The 24462-nt window shown below is 39.2% G+C and overlaps 1 protein-coding gene across 1 annotated transcript in view; it reads left to right on the top strand.

Annotated features, from left to right (window-relative positions):
• Positions 1-23770, top strand: part of LOC140231516 (BAR/IMD domain-containing adapter protein 2-like) — a 110183-nt gene extending 86413 nt beyond the window's left edge. Inside the window, 9 exon segments of the mRNA XM_072311651.1 lie at positions 2617-2712; positions 8897-9019; positions 12088-12523; positions 13165-13310; positions 14352-14491; positions 15894-16308; positions 17700-17797; positions 18598-18681; positions 22811-23770. Of these exon segments, the coding sequence (XP_072167752.1) occupies positions 2617-2712; positions 8897-9019; positions 12088-12523; positions 13165-13310; positions 14352-14491; positions 15894-16308; positions 17700-17797; positions 18598-18681; positions 22811-22817 (1545 nt within the window). The 3' untranslated portion in view covers positions 22818-23770.
• The last annotated feature ends 692 nt before the right edge of the window (positions 23771-24462 follow it).

The following is a 24462-nucleotide window of genomic DNA, read 5'->3' as shown; positions in this document are numbered from 1 at the left end:
TATTTCATCTTTAATTCTTCACTGTAGCAACTTTCGTTTTCATGAATTTGTTGTGTTTGAAAGACACTGTACACTTGAGCAGCAAAACATTTAGCAGCAGCACCATGCAGTCATGCATACTCATTTGTAGAGTTCCTATCTGATTGTTTCACTTGCACAATTTACTTTCTGCACATTCTGTTTGGTGATGTGGACAATAACCTTTGAATTTGAATTTTTTGACTAATGTATGACTATCATCATCTACTACTATAAAGAGCAAAGACATTTGACCAAACCAGCAATTTGAAGGGAATTAAAAAAAATTAAAAAAGTTCTATCTCATCACTACTAAAGAACAAGTAGGAGGATGCAATTGGATCATTACAACTTAAAATCCATCAATCTAAAGCAAGTTATCAAAGCAAGGCAGAATGTGTTTCCTTGAGCATCGGCATGTATTGAATCAGAATCTGTCACACACTCACAGCTACCGAGTAGACGTTGACAACTACGTGCTGATCAATCACATTGCACATTGTGTATGCAGGTAGCTTGTTTTCAACTTGCCAGCAGGTACTTGAAATCCTGGAGAGTCACTTGAAGCATGCCATGAAAAATGGCGCAAACGACCTGCTGCTTATTTGGCAGGCCATCCATCTCACTGATGGATTCGCTGTCTTAGCGTGTAGTAAGAAAGGGGAGATTTGAACCGCTCTGTGTTGCTCTGTGCTTTTCGACTGACTGTACTGAACATTTATCAGTCGTGTGGTATTGGGCAAGATTTGGGGAAAAATTCCCCCAGCTGCGCAGATTTATTTGACCCTAGTGGGATTTCTATCAAATCATAGCACATTTTAATATTTACTGCGTACATTGTACCATTGGCAATAAACTGTATATAATGGAAATTACATTTTAGTATAGTGGTAGTGAGGGGGTATGTTTGTTATATTGCAATTGTATGGTCAAAGAAATGATGATGATGATAATAATAATAATGATAATGATGATAATAATAATAATAATAATAATAATAATAATAATAATAATAATAATAATAATAATAATAATAATAATAATAATGATAATAATAATGATGATAATAATAATAATAGTAATAATAATGATAATAATAATAATAATAATAATAATAATAATAATAATAATAATAATAATAATAATAATGATAATAATAATAATAATAATGATAATAATAATAATAGTAATAATAATAATGATAAATGATAATAATGAAAATCATCATCATCATCATCATCATCATCACAGCATAGTGAGCGTACAATGTACATGAGAAAATATGTGGTGGATTGTTGTAAGCATAATTTTCCCATTGATCATGTTTGGAATAATGGCCGTACGGACTCATCTATTGTTGTCACCTGCTCTGTGCAGTGCATGTGACAAGTGGCTGGTTGATCACAGAGAGTTACGTGTAGCTTGTCATGCAATTAAAAAGCTGCTGGTTGGTATGAAAAACAGAAAGTGTATGAAATGTTAAACAAATATGCAACAGATACACCACACCTTCACTTCAGAGTATTGTAATGTGCTGAAACTGAATAGAATCAACATACATGTATTTCAATACCAGTGAAAGTTGCCTTGTCTGTAGATATTCAGCAAAGCATAATGAGTGGAGGTTGCATCTGTCCTGTATAGTTTAATTCCAAGTGTGAACCAGTGATAGGGATTGAAATTAATGATCTATGTCTCAATTTGCCATGTTTAAAAGTTACATTTGGCCCAGCTCCAAGTTTGTTTTTTATTTGTTGATTATTCTTTACCTTTTTTAAAACTAAGCAAGATAATTAGTCTCTCAGGCAGATGTCATAATTTCCATATTCATATATTCAAAGATTTATTTGTAGTACATTGTTTTAATTTGTTGTTAACATAACTCAATATTACAATTATCATGATCTGTAATATAGTGCTCTGTCCTATACTTGCTAAAAGTCTGCTTTTACAAGTGACATGATTGTCTGCAAATATTCACATAATAAAAGCATTAGACCTAAATATTAGGCCACTATAAAGCTATTTGCAACATAATTGACCAGCAGTCAGAGATAAATTGCTAAATTTCCATGGTCTCTCCTTGTGACATGACTTTTAATTAATATTCATTATGGTCAGTTGTGAGTATAGGGAATTATTTTGAAAATACCCAGTGATGGAATATTAGGCAAGCAGTTCCTTAGGCAAGCAGTTCCTTGTAACATGTCCTGCTAAATTGGCTCATTGCCGTTCTAGGCTCTGAGACATCAGTTTTTCTGGCCACTTTAATAATCGACATTGCTAAAGCTGTACAAAGAAAACAGCTTCTCTTTATGCTCAAAACATTCTAAACCTCAAAGCAGAGTTTTTTTTTTGTGCAGGTGCTGTTACACTAATCCATCTCCTGATGTCTAGTCTCTAAATCTTTTGGAATTATCCCTTTTTAGGATGATTATAAAAAAAATGCAATATAAGCAAGGAATTGTTATTACAACCTTCTGAGATACGCGATGACTCTCACTAATTGGTGTGGAGACTTCAGTGGCTAGTCATTGAGATGAAAAATGGAATGATAACATCTTTTTGATATCATTTTTCCATTCTATTGAATTCTAGGCCCAGAGTGTCCTCCACCATCGTCTTCCAAAGTGGACGGAGACGTGCGACAAACCAGAGAAGCTTCCGGAAGAATGTGAAGACATCTTGAGTTTTGTAAGTCCACACACCATCTGCCTCTCTCTGTCTTCATTCTTTTTTTCTTCTTTGTCAGAGCTTCTGCTTTTTCTTCTTCTTCTTAATCTTCATCTTGTTGTTCTTCTTCTTCATCTTCATCTTGTTCTTCTTCAATCTTCTTCTTCTTCTGTTCCTCCTCCTCTTCCTCCCCTCCTTCTTCTTCTCTTCTGTTTTGATATCTTCTCCATCTTCTTTTCTTCTTCTTCTTCATTACCTTCTCCATCATGTTTTTTTTTTCATTGTCTTCTTCCCTATAATCTCTGTCTTTTCCATTTACTTCTTCTTTATAATCTTCTCCATCTTTTTCATTTTCTTCTTTCCTTCATCATCTTCTTCTCCATCTTTTTCTTTTCTTCTTTTCTTCCTTTTCCTTCCTCCCTTTCCACCCCAAACTCCTCCTGATGTAAAATGGATATTTTCTCTTCCATGTGCTTCATCCTTTTTTTTTCCTTTTCTCTTATTACTTCTCCATAATCATTCTTCTTCTACAACTCATACTGTACATCCTGTCTCCTTTTTCTCCATTTTAATCTCCCTTTCCCCTCCATCTTCCACATCTCATCCTTCCCCTTCTTCCTCCTCTTTTCTTTAATCCTTTTTCCTCTCTTCCTTCCATCCTTCTCCAGCTGTCCCTCCCTCCCTTGTACTCTCTACCCCTTCCTTCATTGTTCTTTCCCTCTTCTTCTTCCTCCTCCTCCTCCTCCTCTCCATCCCACCCATTCTCCTCCCCCTCTTTGCTAAAATCCCCCCCCCAACCTACGCGCCCATGATGCTGGTATCAGGGGGTGTCAAGTTTCGCCCCTTTTTAGGATGCATGAGCATGAAACTATTCGGCTACAACCATCCGTGCGCAGTCTTGTATTTGATTCATAATGCATGCGAATTGCTGGTACAAGATTGTAGCTTTCGCGCAAGTTCGACCAATCGCCTCTCTGCCTGTCAACTGAAATTAATCGCAAGAAGCAAAAATAACTCATATTCTCCTCTTTATACCTCCTTGTGTCTAGAAGTCTGCGTAAGAGAAAAATAAAAATGCTGTCATGCAAAATGATGTCATCTAGCTATTTTAGGATTATTTCCATGAGGGCATCTTTCTCTTTAACCCGTTGAGGATGGGCCGATTTTGCTATGACACGCATTTTCCATGGACCCCTGCCTGTGTATGCTCGGGACTCGTCCTCAACGGGTTAAACATCGCTCTGTAAACTTAACCATAATTCGCTTGTCCTTTACATTGATATTGGAGGCTTGTCTGCGACAGTGTTAAATCAAAACTGCAAGAGAACGAGGGAGATACATGTGTAGTAGAAGCTGCTTTAGAATGACAGAATATCTCTACAAACAGGTTTGTAGCTGGAAGATTCTTGTTAACTCTTTCTATGCTTTGAGCATTGATTGACACAGACAACCCCATTGTGTTGTAGACACTGTCCAAAGTCCCTGGCACAGAAAGGGGGTAAACTGAGATAGGGGAATGTACGCAAGATACAGGTAGTCTGTTGAATCTGTATTTCATGTGTGTATGGAGATTTACAACGTGCATATATCCGAACGTATGTTGTGCATGGTTAGTGTGGTTTCAGTGAGGCTCTGTAGTGTTCAGAAGTGAAGCTGTATAAACCTGTAATTTATGGAGTAATTTAGGGGAGAGTTTTTGATACTCGTGGCTTCCATAAACCATGTTAGACCAGCGGCATGCGGGCTCTGATAGGGATGATGTGAACTGTGCGGAAACGTACACGAGTGTATGGTGGTATGTATGAGACATTCAACCACAGCTGCTGTACATTTGTAGTGCATGAATTAATGACTTCCCTTGGCATTGGGAAGTAAAGGTAACATAAAAGATAACGTGAGTGTCTGAGATGGTAGGCACCTGTCCTGTCCCTTCATCCAGAAAAATATTATACTCTCTCTCCTTCTGCTGTACATATATAATATGTTTATATCTCCCTGTCTCTATATATTTCTCTCCCCCATACCACTCTCTCTCTTTCTCCATCTCTCTCCCAATCAAATGTATCTTATTGTTTTCTTTTTATCCCTGTCCACTACCTGCTTTTGTATGTATCTCTTTGTTTCTATTACATCTGTATCATCTGTGTATATAGTATATCGACTGATAATATCTCTGTATGAAATATAAATATATGTCAATCTATCTCTGTCTCTTCCTCTCTTCTTTCTTTCTCTTTATTAATCTATGTTTGTATGTATGTATCTATCTATCTATATATCTATCTGTCTGTCTTTTCCCCTTTATATATTAGTAAGGGTCATGTGATAACACTGTATATATATATATATATATATATATATATATATATACACACAACTACATACGTGTGTGCATGTGAGAGAGCCAGTATTTGTACGTATCTATTTTAGATGTTCATAGTGAAATGCCATAAAAACTTCTTGTTACAGCTGTGAGTAATTTTCAAACTGTAAATATTCTTTTATTTTACATGTACATCTATATTTTACTGTTAGAAATTAGATGAATCTTTGCTGTTCCATACTAGTCATGTTTCTTTACAGCAGCTGCTACATGTAATATCATCCTTATTGCATTATTAATGATAATTTCACACTCCCATTTATTAATTTCACTCACAATAATGAATTACACTGTACATGCATGAAACTTGAAACTTTTCCACACTAATATCATCATATACATAAGTCAAGTTGCTTTTGTAATAAGAATAACTTGATCTAGTCTTTAATGAAGTGTGCCTTGCAATATCACAAGTTTTGGTGTGTGTGTATTTTTTAAACACATTCCTGGAATAGGACTTTAGCCTAATGCGCTGTAAGAGTAGAGTATCAAAACCATAAAAGTCTCCTATTACTAGCTGATGGAAATTTTGAAATACATTATCAATGTATCCTGCCCCTATGGTTTATAATGGACTTGCAGGGTCCGGGTTTGACCTTTATTGTGATTGCCGGCTAGCCAAGAGAGATCTGAAATAGAGGGTGGGGGGGGGGGGGTGGGGAGTGCCAAGACAGACATGGGAACAGCTGTGTCTGCTGAACTAGTAGACAGGCTTTTGATGCTTGGTATTTAGAAGCAGTAGACAGACTTTTACTAGCTATAAAGCTGTGGTATGAATGCTTTATTTTTTGTCGTGCAATGCATGCTGTAAGTAGTGCAACCAGAAAAAAACAAAAACAAAAACAAAACAGCAACAACAAAGAAAAAGTAAAATGAGGCGAAAGTAATACAATCACTCATGCTTTTGTGGTTGTGCGGTGCAGTGAAAGTATTTTTGCTTGTTGTTTTTTTTGTTTTTTTGTATTCTTGTATGGACTTGAATCACTCTTGATCTAGAGCATTTTTTGCTTTGTTGTTTTTTTTCCCCCTTCAGAAATAGTCTTGGCCTAGAATCTATGCATGTGCATAACTTCTGGAGGCTATAATATTAGCTGTTCAAACAAGTCAATCACTACACACACAAAAAAAAGAAAGGGGGGAAAAAAGAAGAAGATGATGTATGCATGCGAGCATGTGTAATGAGCAGTGCCCCGCCACCTTAAAAGCAGTGCCAATATTTACCCGTGCTGCCTCAAGTCTGCGGGCGAACATGAATTGGAAAGAGTTCCCGGCTGATTGGCACCTATTTAGCCTCGTCCTTGCGGTAGAATGTTGCTCGACTCATCGCTTTGTTCTTTCGCTGTGCATGACGTACGTGTATTGGAAAGCAGTATTAGAATTACATATATATATATGTGCATGACCATTTGCCTGGAAATCAACTTTTCTTTTTTGCGTGGACTCCAGATGAATCTCTCCCATGGGAATGTGAATTACTAAATGCTTGGGGATATTTGTAACATAATCTGCTCCTCCAGAAATCTGTCAAGGTTGACTTCCAGCATGATGTGGTCTTTTCAAATAGTGGTTCATCGGAAGTTGTTGTCATATCCAGACTATATACATGTTTACACGTGTATGTATACATTTCATGTTGACTTGTATACAAGAATTTGTGGTCGTCAAATGTTCTGTCCAAACATTCTCAATGACAGGTCAATACTAAGTGCTTTCATATTTGTAACATTTGTTCAGCAGCACAATACATCCCACTACATCCCACTATTTCTTTTCTGTTTTTCATATCTTTTTTTTTTTTTTTTGCTTTTTGATCCTGCCCTTTAATCCTGCATTGCTCATGCAAATACATGGAAACATTGACAAACATGTAACTATGCATTGGACTCACTTTGACTGTGCACATTTCATTCAAACTGTCACCCATATCCCCTTTTCAGTCATTGCATATTTTGAGGGCCTGTCCACAATAAAGGGGTAAGGAAAAACAAGAAAATTAAGGTCTGAATTTGAGACTAAAGAGGCACTGTTTTCCTTGCTACATAACCTGAAATGAAAAAAAATTGTGAATATTACTATAATATGTTTCGTACTAATTTCTCTTTTATTTTCCAGTTCTGTGTTTACAGAGATGGGGTCTTGTGCAAAAGCATGTTAGGGTTGTCTTTTATATGGAGCGATGCTCTCTTACTCTTAAGTTTAGTTTTTTTTATTTCACTTAGCTGTTCTTTTATTTCATTCATTGTCCAAAAAAAAATACCTTGGAAGCAAGATTAAATTCCTACTAATTTTTAGGGGAGCAGAAATTTGAGAGAAACAGATGTATTTCTCTTCTCAGCTCCAGGATCCAAGCAAATAATGCGACAGTAAGGCAGTTGTTTTTTTTTTTTCATTACGTAGGTGGGCAGGAGGGAATGATGTCACCATTTGTAGCCTATTAACGAATGTTACCCCAAAACAGACGAACAAACATACAACATAGCCGGAGAAGGCATGATTACTGTGGACAGGCCCCATGACTGTCTCTGTGTCTACCATTTCACTCTTCGTTACAGGAAGAACATGTAAGGCAGGGGTACCCTCAGAGTGCCGGTGGCCCGTCGACGACGGGCAGCAGCAGACAAAAGGGCCCCAAGGTAGCCCGCTAGGCCCTTTCATGTCCTAACCCTCTCATTCTGGGGGCCCATTTCATAAAAAAGAACAACATTCCTCCAAAGATTGTCAGTCTCCATGGTGACAAAAAAAAAAAAAAATGAATAGGAGCCAATCAACTGCCAGAATTTTTATTGTTGCTATGGCAACAAAAATTTTAGAGATTTGCAATTTTTTTTTTTGCCAGGAGTTTTATGAAGTGGGCACCTGGTCAGAGAAATTGAAATCCATGTGATGTTTTCATGTCCTGTTCTCGTTTCTGTATTGCTCCCTTTCTGACCACCCCCCCCCACCACCCAATCTCCCCCCCCCCCTCACCCAATCTCCCCCCTTTTCCCTGAACTTCATTAACATTGCACCAACTCTGGTCCAATTTCTACCCCCAATAAATCAACCCCTTTGATTGCCTTGTGCTCATTGATTTCAGCTAGCTGATAGCTTCCTCGTGGAAGTAGTAAAAATGTCTATTCTGCCCCCAAAATGCCCCTGTAGCAGGGGATGCTAGAAATTGTAATGCAATTTTAACTGCTGCTATGATTTAGCACTAACTTTATTACCCCCTTCTTCTTTCACTGTGTAACAATCGAGGTACGGTAGACAGAAAGCAAATGTGTAAAGTAGCTAGCTCAGAGTCTTTAACAATAATAAGTTACAAATCACAGGTTTTCTCCTTTTTTTTAGATGTCATACATTTAACCCAGCACTTTGAGCAATCCTGTCTATGCATCTTGACACATCAAGTGGGTTATCACTTCATCGATGATAACACAACACTTGTAGCCCTCAACTCTGTGTAGATCAAGCACACTAATAGTAGTTTGTGACATGCCTTGACTTCATCAAGGGAACAAATGAACATCACATTTTGCCATGTGCACGCTCCAAACTTTGTCACCCATTAACCTCGGCGTGCGGAGTCACACGACTTCCCGCGTCCCCGCCGTTTTGATTCGGTCCTGCACGTACAGTAACCCATCTCATCCGTAGACAGTATAGTTGAGAGACTTCCATGCTTGTTTCAGATGGTGAAGGAGGGTAAAGATACAATGTACGATAGTTCCTGTCAGGTGATGCGCTCTCTTGTCTCGCTCTTGGATGTGTTGCCGTGGTGACGGGCAGCGGGTCTTCCTCCCTGTCACACTCTCACTCTCACTCTCTCACCCCCCGGAGCAGGACTTCTCCGGTCCCCTAGAGACCCCTCTGCAGCTGGAGCTGAGGAACTCTAGGCGACTCGTCGAGCGCAACATCCTCCTGGCGCAGAACGAGGAGCGCAACAAGAAGTCTCCCCAACATGAGGTGAGCGCCGGGAGTCGGCGAGCCGAGGGTGATCTCTCCACCGGAGAACTCCTTCCATCCAGATCGGGCAACTTTTGAGAAGCAAAAATGTCTTTTCCATCAAAAAGTGTTGTTCTTTTCCAAAAATCACATTTTCCTTGATTCCATTTCATTTCATTTTGTGTGTAATGTTTTCATGTTCAACGAAGCAATCACAATATTTTTAGAGTCCAAAGCAAAAAAGGGAGACAAGGTGCATCAGTGGCCAGAACGTGGGACTACATGTAGATGTGGAAAATCAGAGAAGAGGCTCAGAAATAACTACATTGTACATCAAGATTCATGACATCTTTCAATCATTTGATTTTTCAATGTATTGTGTTTTCTGGTTTTCTTGGCCTTATGTGTACACATATCACTTGATATCTTTAAATTGTTAACACTTACACAGTTGTGATATTTAGCAAAGGCTGAAGAGCGTAAACTTTTTGTTGATTTGTTTTGTTTTGTTTTTATTGATTCGTTTCTTTTGTTTTGTTTTGTTTTGTTTGACTTGGTTTTGTTATGTTCTATTTCTTGATTGTTCTGATACAAAGTTAGAATGTAATGGTAGGGTGATGTACATTTGTACACTGTAGATTGCCATTGGCAGTGTACCTGCTTTAGTCCCGACCATTGACACTGATGTTGTTGAACTGTGTCTGGGGATGTGCTCCAATTAATAAAGGGCTCCCCCTCTGGGATTTCGTTAGTCAGGAGTGACAGGCGACCTTCCTATGCTAATGATTTATGTCGGCATCTCTAAGAGACGCCGCAGCCCCCTCTTTATTACCGCTGCACCCCACCCCCCTCGTCTGCCTCCATGGGGAGGAAAGGTGTGCTACCTGAAACAGGATGGGGGAAAATATTGCACTCTCGCCCTGAAGTAGACCAATCTAGTCTCGAGATTGATATGAATCCACCTCTTTATATGGGGGTGTGTGTTGGTCTAGCAACATGTTGCAAGTGCAAATTCACTTCTCTGGCTTATCAGTTGGTAATGTTACAGTAAAAGCTGTTATTTTGCATAATCTTGCAGATCACTGTTTGACCATGAATTTAACAACACCCGAAAATATTGTCACCTGATCTTCAGCACACTGGATAATATTATTACAGAGTAGATGGACAGGCATCAGTGTCAAATCGCAAAAACAACATCTTGTGAAAACGTTTCTGCATGGCCACCTCATTCGCGTGAATATCTGTATTTGAAAATAACAGCTTTTACAGTTGGGATCTAGTATAGCTGTCTGTGTTATTGTAAAACAAGACATTTTCTTGCCGTAATTGTTTTCGTGATTTGGAGCCGATGTCCTTTTTCACAACACAAAATTGCGTGAATTGTCACTGGAATTTAATTCATAGGGTGTAGACATGAAGTTTTGTGTGCATTTTAATTTCGCGAATCTTGGCTCTCACAAAATTTGCAAAGTTGAAATGCACACGAACATTTCTTGTTACACATTATCTTGAATTTGAACTGCTTATTGAGTCCTTCTCCGGTGATTTATCAAAAACAAAAAAATCTTTGGTTGCACTGCACTGAGTGAGCTAAGTTGTTGCTCGTAGAAGTGTGGCTTTTAGGCACCTGTACTTGCTTTCACCTGTTCGGCACAAGTACAAGACACTAGTGTACATTTTCAGACCAGATACTTAATATTGTAAAGCCATAAAAATGTCTGGATTCTTTTCACACCAATGCTAATGCATTAAATCACACAGTTATACCAAGGAGTACACTGTACCTCCTTGGGTATACATGGGTTTATAGTTAAATGTTTGTCAGCGATCGGATGAGTGTGATCACATGGTAGCTGACCATTTGTAATGTTCTCCCTCTTATGAATGATAATATAAACAATGCATACTTCGCAAGGTTGACTGGAAATTTAAAACTACACTAATAACTCATTGTCCAAAATCTATGTACAACTAACTTGCAAGTGTTGAATGTAATTAAAAGTGTATTGTAAAATGTAATTATTTCAGAGTACTAAAGAAATGCAAATTAGGAATAAGATATCAATGTCACGGCATAGACTAGTATTCATTGAACTGCAATATGTATGTGAACCAGGAAAATTTGTTGACGAAAACATACACATACGTGTATACACCAAAAAAGAACCAAACCAAAGAAGAAAGAACACAGTGATATAATATACAAATAATGCACGGATCTGAGTGTTGTTGGATCAGTTGGAATTGGTTGTATGAGGTAAGTATGGAATGCTTAACCCTAGAGGCAGAGCCGAGTGGGTTTAGGCTATATTCTATAGTTACCACATATACACTATTCCCACTGACGCAATAAAGACATGTGCGTCATCTGTTTTATAGAATGGGGGACAGTTTTCTTGCTAGAAATTCATTTTTTGATCATATGTTACCTGATGACAAATTTACTGGATGCATTTCCTTTTGGCTTGCCATAGACAAAAGCCCCAAAACCATGCATCCTGTACTTCAAAACCATGCATCCAGTAATTACAGGATGCATGGTTTTCTAGCCAATAGGTGGCTCTTACTGAGTGTACGAATGCTTACTTAGTGCCCAAACCTTTGCTACAAGTGCACAATGACATGTTTAACAATGGCTGTCCTCTGTGAAGCAGCGTGCGGCGAGTAGAAAGTCAAGACACAGCTCTCGACCAATGAGATTGCAGGATTTTTGCCACCCATCCTATAATACAGACAAAGACGAGCAAGAAGACAGAAGAAGCAGAGGAGAAAGAAGAGAGGTCTGTATGATAGAAAACACCACTCCATCGTCAGAAGAGGTGAAAGCATAAATGGTATTATTGACCAAGAAATCATCAGTGGCGGGAGAGGATAATAGTTTGTACAAATGATGGTGGTGTCCCAGTTGGTGGGGGGGGGGGGGGGGGGGGGCAAGTATGTGCAATTACCGTTACTTTGAATTACCAAATATTCAAGCTACAACATTGTGTACACGTACAATGGCCGGCAAAAAATGACCCCATCTTTGAAGATTCAGCTGTATGAGTTGGTTCACACTCTTTTCTCTTCGCTACATTGACCCACAGCCACACTCTCCTAAGACGGATGCAGAGCGCCCCCTGTCAGTGGAGGTAGAGTCGCAGCAACCACCACCACCCAGCAGCACCACTGGTCATGGTATGACAACCAGCTACAGTGCCACCTTGCCCAACATCAAGAGGCTGGGAATGGGCAGTGGCCACCCGTCTGTCCACCAGCTGCCCCTCATGCAGGCCCAACTCCAGCAGCAACAGCAGCAACAAGCCTCGCCCATGGGACAGCCACCCCAGCAGCCACCCCAGCCACACCCACAGCAACAACACCAGCAGCAGCCCCAGCAGCACCCGCAGCAACACCCACAACACCAGCAGCAACAACAGCCACCACAGCAGCCACAACCACAGCAGCAGCCGCAACAGAACACCCCACCCAGCGTGCTGGCCAGACACTCCAAGTCCCTCAAATCTCCACATCACCCTCACGGTAAGGCGCAACTACAAGTACATCATGTACAACATATGTTGTAGTGCATCATGAACTACCACTTTGTACACTGGCATGTTATACATGTAGCAATCACTTTGGTTGGATATAGTAGCAACAGTTTCAAAGTGTGTTAATTGTTTTTATTGCCACAGTTTTTATAAGCCCAAATAAGCACCCCTTTTCAATTTCGATTTTCTTACAGCACATCAAAACTGCTTTGCTCCTCTGCCCCAAGTCTAGGATTGGAGATATTAATTGATGTTGTTTGAATTACATATCTATCTTTCTATCTGGGGTGTCTATCTATATAGTGATCATACAGGTATATACACTGTATGTATCTAATCCTGTGTATTCATATGTAACTATACGTCTGTCTGTCTATATGTCTATTTTTCTATCTGTCAATATACTTTATTTTGCTGTCTTTTTTTTTTTTACATGTGCAACTCTGCTTAGTTTAATGACAGATTTTTTTATGGAAAATATTCAGTTATACTAAGAAGGCATTCAGGGTCAAGAGATAAGAATGATCTCAAGATCTATCCATCTGCCACCATTGAATCAGTAAATCACATTATGTTGTACAAATACTTTACAGTGTAGATGTTTCACAAGAACCCACTCTCTCCCCTCAGGCATGTCGCAGACGTTGCCCCGCCAGTCGTTCATGCGGCGAGTGTCGGAGACGGGCGACATGATGGACAGCGAGCAGAAGATGACCCGGGTCCAGGCCCTCTACGGCCACATGGCCACGGGAGAGACCCAGCTCAGCTTCAACGAGGTGTGTACTGTAAAACGAGGAATGTTCGCGTGCATTTTAATTTCGCAAATTTCACGAGCGGTAACATTTGCGAAATTAAAATGCACACGAAAGGTCCTGCCTACACAGTATGCATTGGATGCCAGTGGCAAGTCGCGAAAATTTCATGCTGCGAGAAAGGCCGTCGGCTCCAATTCGCGAAATTTTCATGCCGCGAATATATCGTGTTTTACAGTATGTGTGTTCATGGCATCGCAACGCAGCATTCAGATCTCTTTCTTGTCATTCGGAAACTGAGCGACACTAAGACAGACCGTAGTGTTGCAAATTAAATTCAATATGCTGTGAATGAAATCCTTCCTCTTTGACAATCAGAGATTGTCTTTACACTGCCGTTACCAGTGAAGGATATTTGTGTTCTCTGTCTAAAGATATTTTGAAATTGTGGTCTCCATAGGGTTACTCAAAACAAAGAAATAGAATATGTGCAAGACATTGTTCCAATACTGTATGCGAGGATTTTCACGTTTACTCATACATACTTTCATTTAGCAAGAAATTTCACCTGAAGATCGTACCTAGTATCAGAATTTCATGCACGAATTAAGTATAAATCATAAAGCCTGCACTACCATCAGTGAAAGACTGCAAGTGTTTCATTTCATTTCAGATTGCATAATGTTTTTTAAAGTCTTCCTCCACTTGCTCAGGACTGAAACAAGTTGAATTTGAGAGGCAAAATAGTGCACCTTGCAAAATCACTTCAATGTCGTAAAATGTTTTCCTTCTCCAATGTTATTTCAAGCCCCCGAAAATGGGATTTTCCTCACACATGCACAAGTCTTTCTGCATTTGCTGAAGAACACGCAATATCATAAATATGTGAATATGTATCCATGATGTATACTTTATGATTAATAGGGGGAAACCTCCTCTTTAAATAGCAAGAAATCTTTCCTTTCAGTCTTTATAAGAGAATGTATAATCACTTGTTTTAAAGAGTTTCGATGACAGGGTAGTTTCCATTACTGTACTTTCACAAATATTCTTCCCTTGTGGCAGGGTGACATTATTGGCCTAATAGGCCCAAAGAACAACGGCTGGTTTTACGGACACAATTACCGCACCAGGAAGAATGGCTGGTTTCCCATCTCGTACACACAGCCCTTGACTGACCTTGCCCCGCGCACGAACGGAACAAGGTAGGAATTGTCAAGACTTTGCCAACTCTCACATTATTATTATCGTTATTATTATTATTATTATTATTATTATTATCATTATTATTATTAGTATTAGTATTATTAGTATTATTATTATTAATATTATTATTATTATCATTAGTAGTAGTAGTAGTAGTAGTAGTAGTATCATTATCAGAGACTCCAACCCCAAGCACCTTCTGATCTGGAGATTCTCCCGCCTGAAACCCCTAGCAAACGGGAGACTCCAAGTTTATGTGTGCGAAGCGCGAAGTTCCTAGGGTTATAGATGCTCTCTGGGGCTATCTAAGGCCTATTTTTGCAACATACGATAGCAATAAGTAAGAAATCCTTTCCAACGGGAGACATTGAGCCAGGGCGGGAGAAATTAAATCTCAAACGGGAGAACGGGAGATTTTGCAAAAATGTGTTTTCGGCGGGAGATCTCCCGTCGAAAACGGGAGAGTTGGAGTCTCTGCATTATTATTATTATTATTATTCTATTTGGCAGAAAACATACAATACACAATCAATTACAAAACTCAACCCCCCGTAAGAGAGTGTTGTCATTTTCATATTCTGCATGTTTTATGCAGCAGTGGTATCAGTTGTGATAGTATGTGTGTTTACAATATTCTGATGTCGTTGCTATCACATCTCTCCATTCATTGTGATACTTGATATTTTGTTTGATATCACATATTACGTTTTCACTGTAATTTGGCTACTATATCTCTTCCTCTGTAATACCCTGTGAAATCATAATGATACAATGATTTGATGGGAGGCATTACAATTATTTGCGCTTGAGTTGATATCTTTTAATTTCTGGAGTGGACAGGGAAATGCCAGTTGTTTTCCCTCAACCCAGTAATTTTGTGAAGAGGGGATTAAGGGGAGAAGACAATGCTGTCCGGACATTTATGTAGATAATACAACCTGATTACATAATCATGATGATGTTGACACAAAAGCAGTGATGCAGTGTTGAATTGATGCCTGAAAAGACATCAGAGCTGCAAAGTATTCTTGATTCTGCGAGAAGCTCCCTGAAAACTTATCTTCATATCCCCAAAAGAGAATGTTAAAATGTCTCAGTAATGTGGGAATTATGTTTTCCCTCTGAGATGCATGTTTTGTGCAAGTATCTTCCTGATCAGGGGAGAATCCAGGAATTCCGTAAAGGGGGGCCTTTACAAAATTAAAGGTGGGTGCAGGTGCCCCCCATTTTTTTCTTTTTATTTCTTTGGTTTAAAAAAAAAAATGAATGGGTGGGGGGGCATGCCAAATGTGCCCCCACCTGGATCCCCCACTGCTAATTGCTATATGGATCCTTCCTTAACCTGAGCCTGGAATGTTGGTAGCCTAGGTATATCAACTCTTTTGATTGGGCTCATCCTAGCAACAGCATGGTAACTGCCAAGGCCGTTGGAGCGAGCATGGACAACCTGCCGAGTACCGGTAATGACTACCCCACGCCCGACTACTCCGGGCCAGGCAGCCCCATCCACACCGTGGCCCCTGCCTCCACCACCGTCTCCCTCCCCCAGGTGGGCATCGCCATGCCGACCACCTCCACCCAGGCCCACAGCAACAGCCAGACCACGCCCACTTCTCCCGTGACAGCAACCGGCAACGGCATGATGGGAAATGGCGGGCTGAAGTCGCCGGGACTGCTGATGACGGCTCCGCAGAATCAGGGTAACGACCAGTTCCCTGCACCCCAGCAGCAGCACCACCCCCAGCAGCCTACTCAGGGGGGTAGCTCTTCCTTCCATCCAACTCCATCAGTTTCCACGACAACAGCCCCAGTGCAGGTAGGCAGTCTCAGGGTGCGTTCGAGCGCTCTCCTAAAACGAACTGTACCATACCGTACCTGCGCCAGAGGAACACTCAACGCTCCTAAAGTGTACCGTACTGTACTGTACCAAACCAAAAGTGGACCACTTTCCAATGTGCTCCAAAAGTTCGCGTGTAAGAATGCGCGTATCATGCACGTACATCATAATGCATAGTGCTCATTTTGTTTGTTCGGGACAGCTGTAAGTAGTTCAAGCGCGTCAGGGGTATGACCCTCTTGCTACAAAATGCACGACCTCCTCTAAAAATAACTTATTAGGTACGCTTTCTCAACAGAGCGCTTGAACACTCCAAAACTGGCACAGTACCGTACAGTACGCTTTAGTTCAGTTCGCTTTGGTTCGCTTTAGAGTGCTCAAACGCAGCTTCAGCTGTGATATTTAGCATACACTTTACTCTTTTAGAGGATGATGATAAAAATGTAGCAAATCAAGCAGTTTGGGATCAGTGTCAGGAATACATCGGATCTGGTCTGCAATCACTGTGTTTTAGGACAAAATGAGATGACCTTCAATGGACAAAAATTTGTCAAAGGGTTGGACAGAAGCAAAACACCAGTTGTAACAAGTAAAGCGTATCAGAAAACTGTGTGCCTTTTACATAGTATGTGTGTGTATTTGTGTTCGAGTGCAAACGTCTGTGTGAACACTATAGTATTCTTGTTTTCTCCATCATGCTGCTGTCAATATGCACTATTACATTGTGAAAATAGGAACTCTGTGAAGACTTAGATGCAAAATCAAGCTTTCTAAAAGTTACAGTAAATGATGCCTATGATTTCCATAGGATGCGGGAGCTAGAAACATTGTTGCATGTTGCAGTAGTAGAAAATGCACATAACATACACTTGGGTGAAAATGAATTAAATGTTATACAGTAGGTACACATCTTGTAGTACTGTGTGAAATACATGTATATACAGTGAACAACAAAATTATTCATACCCCTGGGAAATTTTTAGTTTTGAGCAGATTTCTTACAAGAATGGAGTGACAGTGATTGGGTGTTATATTTCAACATTTCTATTGTTATGTAAATGAGGTGAAACTGGAATCAATGTCAATTTATTGAGGACAAATGAGAGTAAAAAGTTAACACCCAATCACCATCACTCCATCCTTCACTTGTAAGAAATCTGCTCAAAACTGATAATTTCTCAGGGGTATGAATAATTTTGTTGTTAACTGTATATACCAGTTTTGATTGGCATGACTCACTTATCTTTCGGAACTACGAATGCACAATATTTAGGTAATCTAAATCATTTGAAGAGATGTGCATGCCATTGAATTTCTTATGACCAGTTCTTCTGTATGTTTTGTTTTGCATCCATCCTGATCTCTCTCAGTCCGACGTTCAGCTGTCTCAGATCCAGCTGTCCATGACAGAAGAGCCCAACACAGTGCCCTCTCCCAACGGTAGCCCAGTGGAGCGTGATGCCGATGGGTAGGTCACCCCCTCCCCCCGTCACACTTACCTTCTGTGGTGTAGAGGAAGATGGGTGTAGGTTTTGCCACCATCAGTCAAAAACGAGCCAGGCATTACAAAAAGGAGGTGAAAGCTTCTACCAGCCTTTAGTAATTTTGCTGACCCTTCTGCCTGGATGCGGATGATATGATATTAACGTTTGTAAGGATCTTTTTATAGGAATTACAGTTGTAGGAGCTCTTGTTAAGGAATCTTCTTGTACTGAAGTAAGCCCTTGGCCCCCATGAACTCACAACACTCCTATGTGAATTCTCCTGGATGAAACACAATAAGCAAAATACTTCATGAAATGAATATATTATTTTTTGCATTAGCATCATAGTGCCAAATCCACAAAAATGTTTGTGTGTTTACAGAAGTAACTCTTGTTGCCTCAGTAGACAGCTCACAGTGGTATAAAGTAAATAGAGTAAAAAGAAAAAAATACTTAAATAGTGAATTATCCATGGGGAAAAAAGTAACCATTGATTGCATATCATTAGAATAGTCTTTGAATTGGAGTATGCAGTAAAGTAGTCTGTAAGTTTGAAGATACAGAAATCTTAAGAAAAGTGGTCAAATCTGAGTGTTAATCATCACTGTTTGGTTGAGTCTAAAAACACAAAAGAGATGGAGGTATTACTGGAAGAGATGAAATTTGATGTTTTAGGTACAGGTGTAGTGCAGTATTTATGCAGTGGAGCAATGTAATTTCCCTCTGTAGAGGAATTTTATCATTGGTAGCCTCTTTGCAATCCATTTTTTTTTTTTTTTTGCAGGAATCCCTTTTCAAAGATTCAGCTCCGCAAGACAGTGACCAATGACCGATCAGCACCAATGATTCCAAGGGACTATTCCATGGGGTGAGTAGAAAGCAAGAGACCATCTGTATATTACCGTGCTCTATCTTTTCTTATGTTACACATTGCAAGATTCGGAGAGGTTGTTTGATCTTGTGCAGTTGGCGTAAGTTCTAATTCATCTAGGTAATGTTCAGTAAAGGTGCAAAATTAGATCAATTTCACTTGGACTTACTGTTTTTATTCCGAGAACACTGTCAAATCAGACAAGCTGATGAAGCATCCAAGATCGGACATGAAACCATTCTCGGAATAAAAGCAGTAAGTCCAGATTAATTGATTTAATTTTGTATTTTGATAGTAGCAAACTTCTCTCTCACCAAATGTGCACAAGACTGTAGGCAGGGCTCGACATTAACGGTGGCCCGGTGGCCCGGGGCCACCAAAAACGCACGTCGGGCCACCAAAATTTCAGAAATGAAGAATTTGGTGGCCTGATCGGGCCGCCAAAAAAGGTCGGATGTTTGCCTTTGGGCCACCAAAAATAAAAGTTAGTGTGGAGCCCTGCTGTAGGTATGAATAGATATTTATAGAGTTTTTTAAAATGCCGTCCCTTGTTTCAAGATTGCATTTCTAGAATGATTTCAAAGAAACGAGAGTGATAATTGGGTTGGAGTGCCTTAAAGGGTTGTTCCTTGTTTTAAGGCAACCTGGATGGAATGATTTCACATACATAAAATAGCAGTTCTATAAGTTTTTTGATTTCATTTTCACTTCCATGTACCTTGTGAGTGGAATGGAGGAAATATTATTGATGGAATAATCGTGCTTCTATGAAATTGAAAAGAAATAATCCAAACAAGTTTGAAGAGGAAGGAAAAGGAAGACTGTATAATTATGTGTATTTTAATAGAAAACAGCAAACATTTAAAAAAAAAAGAAAAAAAAAAGAGTTAGCATTGTTCACCAAACACCCTCTTCAGGCTGACAGCAGTATACACACTTTTTTTTTCTTTTTTTTTTTTGGGGGGGGGGGGGGGGTTGGATGCACAGTCACATTATGCTCTAACTGACCAACACGACAGTGCCTGCATCGGACCAAGGAGAAGGTCAACCCGTTGAAACAAGTGTTAGTGTGATGGAGGAGCAAGTATAGTGCACCGGTGACATGACATTTGCTCCTGCAAGGATTGCTCCAGTCATATTTTTTTCTAAAGGACTTAGGGTTAGGGGTAGGGTTGTGATGGGGTTTTAGGTTTAGCTTGATGTGAGGATTAGGGATAGGGTTTTCTTTATGGGTAGGTTTTATGTTTGGCTTTCATAGCATGCAAGTATTTCATGGGAGCAATTGCTGCAGGGGTGAATGTCGTGGAACCGCAAGTACCAGCCATCCCTTTGGATACTTTAGAGGATGTTTTGGCACCTGTTCCGTGTTTCCTCTTCCTACTTTCTCTGCACGGGGAAGTGGAACAGAAAAATTAGAGAAATTCAGCCATGATTGCCACACACACACACACACACACACACTCACACTCACACACAACTTGCACACATCACAGCACCTTTTAGATAGCAAGCACAAGTTGCCGTCTTCAAAATATAGAGGGTTTACACTTTGTAGGATGGTTTCAAGCATACACCCATCCACAAGCTTTCATAGTTCGTATCCCACTGCTACTCTCACGCACCCTATTCATGCACGCACAAAAGAGGGAGCTCAAAAGAGGAAGGTTACCCATCCAGGCAGTCCAGCCTTCAGCGACATGACTCCGCCACGTCGTCGGGCAGCACGAGAACGCCGGGCACGCCCAAATCGGCCGACTTGGACAGATCACCGTCCTTTTTCACATAGCATGACGGTTTCTCCTCGACCCTTCCCCAAAATATCAGAGTATACAGATGAAAGGTCAATGGAAAAAGAAGAGAAAAATTATTAATACTCCATACCTTGTGAAGCATTTATCCTTAACCATCCAATCCAATATATCATCATGTCTCCTTCTGATATTTGCTGTGCGAAAAACCCCGTTGTTAATTACCATACAAAATCTAACAATGCGATGTGCTCTTACGTGTTGTATCGTCTATGCTAACACTGTAAAATCTCTAATTGCTGCTAGTCATTTTGTTTCTTAGTCATCCCTCGTCTCAAGATTAATGTTTGAAGCTCGGCATTGAAGTCAATCTGTTTCATGAACGTTCTCTGTTATCGGGTACTCGTGGAAAATGTCGTATCAGGTGCAAAGTGCTGTTATTAGTAAATTTGGACTTGCATAAACTGCGCTGTTTAATGAGATGGAAAATTGTTCAGTAGAATCGAATGCAAGAAAATCACAAAAGGGAATTTTTTACCATAAGACACAATACAAGATTCAAAACTTCAATGTGACCAAGTCCAAGCCCAATGAAGCAAAACCTGCCTTGAAAAGTGAAAGGTGAAAGGTGAGAGCGCCCTCTGTCAGTAGATTTTGTATGGAGTGTTGAGCAAGAGGGTAAATTTTCATGTGCACCGAGTTGTTCCTTTGGCTTGTAAATTAATGTCTGTCAATAATCAGTGTAGCATCATGTCTGTTCCGTACCCTCCTTGTGTATAGCAAGCAAGGCCAGATGTACCTTCATTTAGTTGGTGTGTATTAAATTGTACTCGTGCTCGATCCGTGTGAATAAATACATTTAATCGAATGCTAACACACGTTGAAACAGTATGCATGGTAATTGATGCTTTCCTTTCCCATACATTCAGTGTTTGTAAAAGATATACAAGATATGTACTTCGAAAACTACCATATGATCACAGGCCTAGATGGAACGGAACCTGGTGTTGTGGTCGTATTCGTTACGAAATTACAATTTCATGATGATTTTTTTTTTTTTTTTTCATTGACAAATGATAAGTCACAATGTCAATCCATACATAATTATAATTTCGTTCACAAAGTTATTTCATCAACAAAAGTGTCGGTAATCCTGCCTTTTGCCCCATAAACTCTAGGATTACCAAATTGTCATTTCGTCAACAAGATTGACATTGCAACTGATTGACAAATTGCCCTACATCGACGTAACTAAGCACTGAATTGATCAGTGTTTTAGTAGTAGCCATGATAAAAAATAAAAAAAAAATCATGGGCGTACATACTCGAGCAGGATTCGAACCTACGACCTCCTGATCACCGGACAGGCAAGATTGACATTGTCACTTGTCAATGAAAAATGGCTTTCGTCACGAAATTGTCAGTTCGTGATGAAAGAGATCATGCGACACTTGACACCCCATACTTAACTACAAGCTTATCTACTTGTAAGTGTGCTTATCCTCAAGGTTAAGGATTACCGTCTGAACGTAACTAATGTCGTGAAATCAGTGGGCTTGCCGAAATATTCCTTCCCCCAACACAACTTTTCTCCTGAAAAGGGATAATATGTTGGAACTTATTGTTCATTTCATCTCTGCAGTTATACACCTAGCTTGTGAAGGCAAATACTTGCGAAATTGTCTTTCAAGTTCTTAGTTATAAAATATTGTGCATTGTGCGTACAGTCTATTCTTAAAGCTGTACAATTTGTACTCTATAATATACACTCCTGTGTTTATGCATATATTGAAGTAAACTGTTCGTAATGTATTTCATGTCTCATATATATTACATTTGTAATGTGTTCTCGTGCAACTATATATTCATATACGTGTATAGTATTCATAATTTGCAATCTTGGATGTGTGTGCATGTTCATCATGTAATGCACGTGTCAATCAAGTCATTTCAAATGTAGTCTAAACTCTAAACCTCTTCCTTGCTTAATGTTGGCTTACTATTAGAAAAATCCAGTCATCAATTCACTATTGTTCCACTTGTATAATGCAAAAACAACAACAAGAACTTAGCCAACTTTTAAATACCAATTGTTTGTACAACTAATCAAAACACAAACACAAATTCTGAGTAGAAGGTGCTTATCAGTTTCATAGAATTTGCAGCATAGATAAAAGCTGGTCATGGAATTGTTCCAATGACCCTGATTTTTCAATGAAATGATTTTTTTTTATCCTAGTAAATATAATCTGAATTCGAGTTTACTCGACAAACATACGTGCTGTATTTTCCATCGCAAATCATAACTGGAACATAGCTATGAGCTTTCTGCAACCATTTAATCTGATTGTTTGTTTGTTTCATGATACATCATGCAGGCACTAGAGGGAGTGACACTGGCATTGTGAATCATGGCCTTTGACCCCAGGGTCACAACTTCCTGCAGCGTCTTCGTTTTGCAAGACATCAGCGGAAGACGACAACACGAACAGCATTATGCAACTCAATCGTGCCTGTATTTTGCCTTGTCCATTTAAAAGCAACAACAAGACATTAAGAAGAAGACAATGTAATTTTGATATTGTTATACTTTGTTATCCCACTTAAAAGTGCAACTGTATATGAAATGTACATAGGATCACCAGAGCTTAGAAAGAGGAGTGGAAAAAAAACAACATATTTTGTCAGACATTCTAATATCTTATGTTCATATTCTGAACAATTAAATGTGCAAAAAAAAAAAAGAAGTAAAATAGTATTAAAGTTATAGGTAAACCAATGGATGCCTGGCGCATTTTCTTCCTGTGAAAATATCGCGGTGGTATATATATTAAGAGCACCTGCATCGCTAGATAAGTGAATTATGCTATATCATGTAATTGTGATTGCTTGCCATACTGATGTCGAGTTCATAGGTTTAGAAATGGTCATGAGGCAGTCTCATTAGTAGTCTGACTTTCAGACCATTTTTCTTTCTATTGCTCAATATCATATTTACTGCTACAATACAGTCATGCTACATACATTACATCATCCCTCAGTGGGTCCATGCTTACAGCCATTAGTCTCAAAACCAGACCAGGGTGGCTTTTGGGTACCGCAGACATGGGTTCACTCATTCCTTGTTGGTCTCTTTTCTTGGAGTTAGCAAAAACTCAGATTGGAACCAAGACTAAATTTCCTGTAAACAGTATTGAAAGCATACTGTACCTCTTCCAGGGGGAGGAATTTTAGTCTCCTGAAAAAGAGATGAATTTAGCTTGTATTACTACTGGTAAAGAAAACAGAGTTGTTATATAATGAAGTATTATTTATATTTTGAAAAACAAACAAAACAAACGAACAAACTAAAAACTCTTTGATAGAGAGTAAAATTCAATCCTGAGTAGAGGAATATATATATTTTATCACCGAGAATGCTCAGAAAACCCGATACACTGTATGTTCAAGTTCAATCGGGGCTGCATAATTTGCCTTTAAAGGGTGAATGTGTCACAGGAATTTGAGTGCAAATGACGAACATGCTATTACATGTTTTAAGTATCTCATGAGTATAGATATTGTATATTTTTTTTGTTTTTGTTTCTATGCCTTTCATATATGCTGGCACAGAAATGAGAAAAAGAAAAGTAATTGTTTGTATCTACTATTTCACCTGTATAATTTATACAAGAATCCATTTTGTCGTAATTTTTACACGTGGATGATCTAGTGAAGTCAAATCAATGAAGACATTTTGTATGTAAATAATGATTCTATACTCATATTGACCAAACAAATCATGCATTTGATATATTTGTGACAGCTGAATGCATTTGTCGCTTCAATGAGTGACCAAGATATCTCATAGTGCATTGAGTTATTCAAATCTTTTGATAAAGAAAGCCTGGATTTAAGGCATTTTGTGGCAGTGGGAATACCGCATACTTGGTATATTTTGCCGTGTTTCATTTGAACAAATATTGCAAGTGGACAGATACATGTGTTCGCAAAAATACAAACGCAGGAAAATATTGCCTTCCATTACAAA

The sequence above is a fragment of the Diadema setosum genome, chromosome 8 (genome assembly GCF_964275005.1).
Source record: "Diadema setosum chromosome 8, eeDiaSeto1, whole genome shotgun sequence".
In the NCBI taxonomy this organism is placed as follows: domain Eukaryota; kingdom Metazoa; phylum Echinodermata; class Echinoidea; order Diadematoida; family Diadematidae; genus Diadema; species Diadema setosum.
Note: the sequence above shows the minus strand (reverse complement) of the source record. Positions and strands in the feature narration are given on the sequence as shown.